An 8,550-nucleotide genomic window follows, 5' to 3' on the forward strand; every position below is an offset into this window, starting at 1 on the left:
GGTGATAATAGTTCTGGCACTGAAATACTCACCCTTCCATGTTGGAATTTTTTGGGATGCGCACATAGGTTGGTAAAGCATAAATTAATTAATGATGTTGTTTGTGTAAATGCTATTAGGAAATCCTTTCTAGGTGCTTAGTAGGTGCAAATATTCACAACGATCATTGTTGCTTCTTAATTTGGGGACATGTTGCGCACAGTTAGAAAATCGTCTCATAATGAAATTTCAGACCCAAGCGGGTGAAACAGGTCCATTTATTGATGAGATTTTGAGCGGACTGAATTCAATAATTTGTGACTTATCTCCACAACAAGTTCACGTGTTTTACGAAGCTGTTGGTTGTCTCATATCGGCACAAACTGATCCGGCAATTCGTGAAAGTCTTATTGAACGCTTGATGCAGCTACCAAATTCGATTTGGGAAGAAATTATTTCGCATGCCAGTCAGGTTGAGAGTTTTTTTTTTCTTGGATTTTGAGTTCTTTTTGTTTTTAGTGTTTCGTAGTGATATTGAGCTCAATGGATAAAAAGTTGCTCGCAGTAGAAAGGTTGCGTGCTGGAGAAAAGATACTTAATTGAGAGGGACATAGTGCATGCTGTCTTTCATAGTGTTTGGAAAACAGGAGTTGAAATATCGAAAATCTATCTTGCTTGCTATGCTTGATTCCAGGACATTCCGACAATTTAATCTTTCTGTAGGGGATTGGTAATGAAAGGGATCTTCTTTACTGCACTTTGTTTAATGTGCATTTGGAATGATTCAGGTGAGGCAATTTTTAGTAATAGTCACATTAAAGTGATTTTTATGCCTGGGAAATTGTAGGAGAAAGTAGATAAAAGGTCATGGATTTCAGGATATTAATGTAATGAAAGAACAGGAAGTTGTCAAGAATATTGTTAATATCTTGAAAACAAACGTTGCTGCTTGTCGTTCGATTGGAGAGCCTTTCATTTGTCAGGTCCGTTCAATTTTAACTTTTCCATGGAAATTTGGAAAGATTGTCCCAAGCAAATCATCTCTTATAATATTCCAAGTTTTCAGCTTTCGAAAATTTATCTGGATATGTTAAATGTTTACAAAGTTACTTCGGAAAATATCAGTGGTTTGGTAGCACAATCAGGTGAAGAGATTCTCAAGCAGCCTCTACTGAAACAGATGAGAGCTGTTAAACGTGAAATACTAACACTTATTTCAACATGGATCAGTAAAACATTGGATGCAAATGTAAGATTTCTTACTGAGAAAAGCAGAATGAAAACGTTACGCTAGGATTAAGGAAGGACTAAAGTTTTACGATTGAATACTACTTGTGGTTTTCTGGAATGAAAGGTTCTCTATATGTGTACTAGATTTTGATAGAAGCTTAAATAATTTCAGATTATATTAGAAAATTTCGTTCCTCCGTTGTTTGATGCGGTTCTCTTTTGATTATCAACGTAATTGTTCAGCAGCTCGTGAACCAAAAGTCCTTTCATTATTGTCTATTATCGTTTCACAACTGCAAGTACGTTAATTGTGATTAAGTTTTTGATCATTGAATTCTTGATTACTGGAGGTCTATGACATTTTTATTCTTTGAACCTGTTATACAGACTGCAGGTGAAAAGGTAGATATTTTAAATGATGGATTTTCTATACCAGTTGATGTGACGTTGTTTATATTGTAGTAAATTTGAATTTCTTTTGTTGCAGTCGGCAGCTAATCAAGAAGTTATGCGTATACTAGATGCTGTCTTTACTTGTACTCTGGAGATGATCAATCGCGATATGGAAGAATATCCGGAACATCGCCTGAATTTTTTCAGTCTTCTCCAAGCTTTAAATCACGAATGCTTCGATGTGCTGATATCACTTCCCCCAGAACATTTTCGCTTGATTGTGGACGCGGTTGTTTGGGCTTTTAAGCATACTATGAGAAATGTTGCAGAGATCGGTGTCTTTTTTGTCTTATGAAATGAATTCATTCTTTGATGATTTGTAAAATAATCGAAGTTTTCCTTTCAAATTTGCAATAAGTAAACTAGAGCACCAGCACACACTCAACCAGAGCACCTACTTTCAAATAAATAGAAGGAAACATTTTTATAGGTTTGGATATTTTGAAAGACATGCTTACACAGTTCGGCGTGCACAGAAATAAAGAGCGGGCACAAACTTTCTACAAACACTTTTTCATGGAAATACTCGTCCATGTGCTAACTGTTGTTACCGATAGTAACCAGATCAAAATTCTCGGTAAGTAAGTAAGGGTAGTTTCAGTCAACTGTTTTTTTACTTAAGATTTCGTAAATATGCGTATTTACAATTTTCATTATTTTTTTGAGAATGTTTTTGAAAGTTATTTTGATTTTGGGTGATGGAACATGTCATCTTCTCTTTATCTATATAATCCTTTATTATTGCTACTGCTGTTCTTACATAGTCACAAACTAATTTCATTATACTAAAGTTATAAGAACAACGGAACAGTAGTTCTTATATTCATTGTTATTATTACCATTGCATGCATTTATTATTATTTATTATTATTATTATTATTATTATTATTGTTATTATTATTATTATTATTAATTATTATTATTATTATTATATTATTATTACTTATTATTATTATTATTATTATTATTATTATTATTATTATTATTATTATTATTATTATTATTATTATTGTTATTATTACTATTATTATTATTATTGTTATTATTATTATTATTATTAATTATTATTAATTATTATTAATTGTTATTGCTTTTTTGAGCCTTAAGAGATTTGGCATAACAATGATTGAAAATAGTAGGCACAATAAATATAGCAAAATAAGTACTAGTGCTAACAATAAACGATAGCAATAATAATATCAATAGCATAATATAGTAATATTAACAATAATATTAGTATTGATACGATATCAATAGTAATATTAATATAATGAAGTAGCAAGAAATCCGATTAATTCACAATTTTTTTGTAGGCTTATCGTGCTATGCGGACATTTTGTGTACATTGTTCTATGCGGCCGAAGTATCTATTACTGAGCAACTGAATCCACCTCAGTCAAACATCGATTATATTTACATGCATATAAGCGAAACTTTTGCTCAAGCATTCGACAATCTGACGCCGTAAGTTTACATTCTGTCCTTGTTCTATCGTTAGCGTGACATATCGAATAGTGTGTTGAATTCTTTTGCCTCACTCTTAAATTTTTTAATGATGGAAAATTTCTTAATATGCAGTGATAAACTTGAATCAAAAGAGTTGAATATTAAATGGTAGAAAAGGCAAAAAATTCATAGACTGTAGTTCCTACTTATTATATCAGATCAATTTTTTTTTTTTCTTTTTAGAGATCAAATCCGTGTCACAGTGAAAGGCTTTTTTTTCATTTAATATCGATTCAGTTAAAATGAAGAATCATTTGCGTGATTTCTTGGTCCAAATCAAGGTGAACTTTTCGTCTTATCATTATAATATTATTGCTCATGATCTAAATTAACATTTGCTTGAGTTTTCTTACGCACGGAGTCAAAAGGTTTGAATTGGAGAATAAATTATTAAAGTACTGTTGCTTTCCTGGAATGTTATAAAACAATACTACGGAGCTTTGTGATATTGTTTTGGGGTGGATGAATGTCTTTTATATTCGGAAGGCTGGTCGTCGCAGTCATTTCCATCTCGGACTTATCATTTGTTCCTTTCTTTTGCAGGAGAGAGTTGGTGAAGATACATCTGATCTATTCATTGAAGAGCGTGAACAAGAGATTCAGAACGTCCAGAATGCGAAGAAAGAGGTAACAAAAGCCTAATTATGAATTTCGAAGTTTAAAATGGATATAATGGTTAAAATGCATAAGTAATCCTTCGTTGACTGTCTTCTCAGTTCAAAAATTTTCCTTATGTTTCAGGTTCCTGGTATGCTGAATCCGCACGAAATTGCTGATGATGATTCTATGAAATAAAAAAAAAATGAAATAAACAGAAAAGGGAAAGCAGCATTGTTACTCCTTCCGTCGGTTGGTATATATGTTCCTGGAATTTTTTGATTACTTCACGAAAAACTTCAATTTCTCCCCAAATTATGCATTATAGACTTTCTTTAGTGTAACAATTTGCATTGTTCCTCCCACCTTTTTTACAAATAGTTGTACGGAGTCTACTGTATGTTTATTCGCTGTTTTTTTTTTTGGATTTAACCGCTTATAAAATCCAGTTTGTTTGACAAGATTTTCCAAAACTATTTAAATATTTGTGTGGAATTGTATCTAGCTTTTTTATTACGTATTAGCTTACACAAGTCCGACATCGATATCTCATCTACTTGGCGACCAATTTATTGATTCGCCAAACAACAGTTATCTGCTGAACGAAATGTTTTTTCAGTTATCTTTATTTTTCTTGAAAGCCAAAATTCATTTTGTACAAATGATGATGGTGTTAATGACGAATGGAGTAGTGTCGTATCAAACAGATCTCCTACACAAATCTATAATACATGCATATTCTTTCCCTCTTCATAAACTGTCATCAAAATTCGTCTTCGATCGTTTTGATTTATGTTGTTGCATTAATTAATCTTTGCGTTTTGTTCGATTATTCCCACCGTCATCTCTATAATGTTTTCTCTTAGTGCAGTTTGTCGATTTAAATTTCACTCATTCAGAATTTATCTGAAAGGATATGCTGAAGGATATATCACTGCGTTTACTTCATCTCACCCAATTTAATTGTTCGAAATCTTGCGATATGTTAAAATATTGATTGTTTTTAAACCCAGATGATGGTGATGATGCAGTCCTTCCAGCATTTTCGAGAAATTTTTGTATCCGTGAACTTCTGGATTTCGTGAATTTCTAGAAAAGAGCAATCAAAACACGCTAATTTTACAAGGGGAATTGACTTATTCCAGATTTTCTAAATTTCGTGAATAAGTGGCACCTTAGGTGATAATTCTTGAAAGATCATGAAATTACCTGATCTCACGCGGACAATTCTGAGAATCAGAACATACTGGAAGCATAATACATACAGTACCATAAAGTCAGATGTAACAAATACGATTAATGCAAAAGAAATCCTAAAACATGACAATAATCTATTTGGAAAGCATCGAGATGAGAAACATATTTATAGCAAGATAATGGATAGCATTACATGAAGTTATTTCCAGGACCAGGAGGGGAGTCCTTATTCAATGAGACTAAGCATACTGCTTGCTTACAAGACCGAATGCTAACATTTCAATGGACCAGATCGCGGCAGGAAATGAATCTTCACGAGTTCGCACCGGTCAACATTCCGTTACATCGTTGAAAGAGTTATCAGAGTGGAAGGAATGAATAACCGGAATTACAGGCAAAGATATCACGAGTTTTGCGTGAGGCATGAATCCAGATGAGAGTTGATGATGTTTTCCGGAACACAAACATTACACACTGGGCACGGCACACAAATGATTATTTCATTGTTGACTGGTCCGATGCTGTCATTAACAGCTGGTCTACTTTTCGGGATTTTCTCTTTCACTGACAATCCAAAGTCATTTCTTGACGTCGCAACAGTTGTTGTTTTCTCTTTAACTGCTAAAAATATTTTTTGTACCCTAAGTCATCTTCAGTACAACAAATTTCAGCAGGTTGCATTTTTTCATCCCATTACTACCAACGTTCTTTCTGATTCTGTGCACATTAAGATTGTACCTAAGATATCCTCCGAAGATGATGAGAGGTGACCCAAAACATGGCCTTTTCCAGTAAAATATTGATTCAAAGGTGTTTGCCATGTCTGAGATTGAGATTTCCCATTAGATACTTCGGACACTTTCTTTTTCGTACCATAAGCTTCCGGTTCTTTGACTTTGATAAATTTACCTACAAATAATCATTGGCACTAATTAAATCCTCCAAATACGACAAACTTATTATATGATAACCACTTCAGCGATACCTCCGCAAGTCATCTGATGTTCCTTCCACCAAAAATCATTCGCGCCTGGAGCACGGTTCATTGATCGCTTCACCCAACCATAAAACGGAGGACGCATCCTAGAAGAATGCATGTATATATCGTTTTCATCAATATAAAGAATTTTATGAAATTTCAAGAAATTCTGGTCCTTTAGTTCTATTTACACTGATACATAAAATCTACAGAAATATCGATTACTATTATTAATCCTACTACTGTGTTTCAAGTTCGAGTATGATTTAATAGACGGATGATTTATGCCCCAACATTTAACATTTTCACTCAGTGAAATATAGTCAGACAAATTGAATTATATTCTTAAGATCAAACTCATGAGTGTCGAAACTCTTGAACGGCATTTAACTTACCGGCAAAGTCCAGTGCATCTCCACCAGTGCTTTTGGTGATATTGTACTTCATTATGAAAATTGTGATAAATAGTAATATTTGTTCCTGCAGTCATGTTAATACGGTGCATATGGAACTGAAACATTGGTCCATGTCCATCACGATCCCTGAAAAAATATACACATATAATAAAACCGGTGGTAAAATAATGCAACGAATTATAACAGTGTATGAAAGAATTTCAAAATCACAATATTATGTCACATTTTAATTTGACAACTATTCAGTTTTAATCGAAAATTTACATGACGCCGTCGGACAGAAATAAAAAAGCATGGATCATCTCGTGCAACAATGTTTCCACCAGATCTTTTCGAGGTCGATATTGTAGCAGGGGCTTACTGAGCCGAATGGAACAAAACCCACCTTTTCTTTCAAAACTACATAAACCCGCACACCTGTAAGTAGGTTTTTTTTGACTCCAAAAAATATCAAACATTTGAGCTCACAGAGAATTCCAACACAGACTGCCAGAAGAAACACGCTGTGCAATGAGAAAATGAGACTTTCTCCCATGGCAGAAGAATGAAGCCTCTAGAGCTATGGAAGAATAAACCTCCAAGCTTAACTTCAAACCAGCGTCTTCAAGTAAAGCTTACGCGGTCATTCGAGAACTCCATTTCACTTCACATGCAACCAGTCTTCCATTGAAGAAAGTGTCATCATACTGCTGAAAAAGTGCGTGCAAATCTGGAGTTGGATCGATTATTTCCCAGATGGGATCCACTAAAGAATTAGATTGGGATGAAGTGTTGGATGAACTGGATGAGGTAGCCTAAAATTTGAAAATTTTTACAAGCACGAAAACTTTAAGGTAAATGAAAACAGTGTGATATAAAATAACCTATTCATTCATGAACTTGATCCCACGCGAGTTTAGTTCCATGTGTAGACCTTTCAATTTATCTCCAATGCTAGGTGAATTTATTTGAACACGCAATATTAAAATACTTACTGCTGGAAAATTGTAACGCTTCTTTTTCTGTGGTATATCTTGAAATGCATGAATATGTTGCAGATCTTTCAATTCAAATATCTTTTTGCTCATATCACCTTAAACAAAATTGAAGTTTTGAAGAGATTAGATAAGCAAGATAGGACTTACCGCATAATATAGTCACAAGATGATTATAGAATGACACTGCCTCTTCCGCATCCAACTGCCGAGGTAAGAACAATAACTAGAACTATCAATTCATAAATCTATAGGCAATTCCTAAAACTATTTGGTACTAATTTCCCAAATTTTGTTACCGAATCCCCAAAGATTTCTGCTATCACATTTCTCAAACTTTTCACCACGATATCATTCTTAGCCATATCTACAGTCACATCTTTTCATATTCATGCCTAGATTTTTCCAAACTTCATAAGCCATATTTACCAAAACAAGAAGATGAAATAAATCACTGAAAAAAAATAGTACATGATATCGAAGAAGAAAACAGTTTTTATTGAGTAAACTATAAAGCAATTAAGTCTAAAGTACCACGTTTAATAAAATAGCAAATAAGAGAAATAGTTTTTGCGGCAGTATTGGTTATTGAGAGTGCTAAAAAGGAAGGCTAAAGGAAAAAATCGAAATAGAATATATTAAGGAGAAGTATAGAGAGGTTTCCTTTCTACGACAACACATGCTCTTATGCGTCTTCCGGAAAAAGTATAATTGATAAAAAATATTATCCAGATCGATAGCAACTTCTCGAAAAAAGTAGACAGATATAAATCAAATTAATCATGCAATAAAAGTTTAGCAAACTTTCAGAAATACCAAAGTGTTAAGCGAACCGGCCTCAATGACCATGCATATGCCGAATTCTTTTCCGGTTGAGAAGTATGCACATGAGGAAATTGAAGAAAATATGCGAAGTTTTCCCCAACGGACAGAATCCTGTAATGGAACGAAAAGTTGTGAAATCTCGTGTATGCCAGAAAATTCTAAACATCCTGAAATGTGACAGAATTGCCTTTTTTTTGAGAGCCGGCAAATTATTTTCAATTTCAGCATAACAAATTGTTAACTAATAACAAATCCGGAATAATAGCAACCAGATAGATAAATGAAAATCAAATCCGGAATAATAGCAACCAGACAGATAAATGAAAATTTCTCATTTTCTAACCAGAAAAGAAAGCTTCATTATATACTTTAAAGCTCCTTCGTAAATGTTCGT

The 8,550-nt window shown here is 33.5% G+C and overlaps 3 protein-coding genes across 3 annotated transcripts in view; 2 read left to right on the forward strand and 1 right to left on the reverse strand.

The window, feature by feature from the left end:
• LOAG_18230 (importin-beta domain-containing protein) overlaps positions 1–3,130 on the forward strand; it is a gene marked incomplete at both ends in the record, with an annotated part of 9,030 nt that extends 5,900 nt beyond the window's left edge. The window contains 7 exons of the mRNA XM_020450893.1: positions 233–451; positions 858–962; positions 1,046–1,228; positions 1,392–1,508; positions 1,697–1,937; positions 2,093–2,239; positions 2,976–3,130. Of these exons, the coding sequence (XP_020305373.1) occupies positions 233–451; positions 858–962; positions 1,046–1,228; positions 1,392–1,508; positions 1,697–1,937; positions 2,093–2,239; positions 2,976–3,130 (1,167 nt within the window). The remainder of the gene's footprint in view (positions 1–232; positions 452–857; positions 963–1,045; positions 1,229–1,391; positions 1,509–1,696; positions 1,938–2,092; positions 2,240–2,975) is intronic.
• A 280-nt stretch (positions 3,131–3,410) lies between these two features.
• LOAG_10449 (hypothetical protein) lies at positions 3,411–3,963 on the forward strand (the record flags this gene model as incomplete). The annotated part of the gene is made up of 3 exons (XM_003145973.1): positions 3,411–3,449; positions 3,712–3,795; positions 3,910–3,963. The coding sequence occupies 3 exons, from the start codon at positions 3,411–3,413 to the stop codon at positions 3,961–3,963; spliced, it is 177 nt and encodes a 58-aa protein (XP_003146021.1).
• Positions 3,964–5,163: 1,200 nt separating this feature from the next.
• On the reverse strand, positions 5,164–7,436 carry LOAG_10450 (hypothetical protein). The gene is made up of 7 exons (XM_003145974.2): positions 7,332–7,436; positions 6,976–7,151; positions 6,622–6,774; positions 6,337–6,483; positions 5,948–6,045; positions 5,701–5,871; positions 5,164–5,583 (listed from the first exon to the last, which is right to left on the reverse strand). The coding sequence occupies exons 1-7, from the start codon at positions 7,422–7,424 to the stop codon at positions 5,366–5,368; spliced, it is 1,056 nt and encodes a 351-aa protein (XP_003146022.2). The 5' UTR covers positions 7,425–7,436; the 3' UTR covers positions 5,164–5,365.
• Between the last annotated feature and the right edge of the window lie 1,114 nt (positions 7,437–8,550).

This window comes from Loa loa (assembly GCF_000183805.2).
Source record: "Loa loa unplaced genomic scaffold supercont3.233, whole genome shotgun sequence".
Classification (NCBI taxonomy): Eukaryota; Metazoa; Nematoda; class Chromadorea; order Rhabditida; family Onchocercidae; genus Loa; species Loa loa.

Excerpts from the sequence above, each read along its gene's own strand:
- LOAG_10450 (XM_003145974.2), bottom strand. The coding sequence starts at position 7,424 with ATGAGCAAAAAGATATTTGAATTGAAAGATCTGCAACATATTCATGCA. Across the intron at positions 6,775-6,975 it reads TGGAGTTCTCGAATGACCGC|GTGTGCGGGTTTATGTAGTT; the intron begins GTAAGCTTTACT and ends ACCTACTTACAG. Across the intron at positions 5,584-5,700 it reads ATCTTCGGAGGATATCTTAG|CAGTTAAAGAGAAAACAACA; the intron begins GTACAATCTTAA and ends AAATATTTTTAG.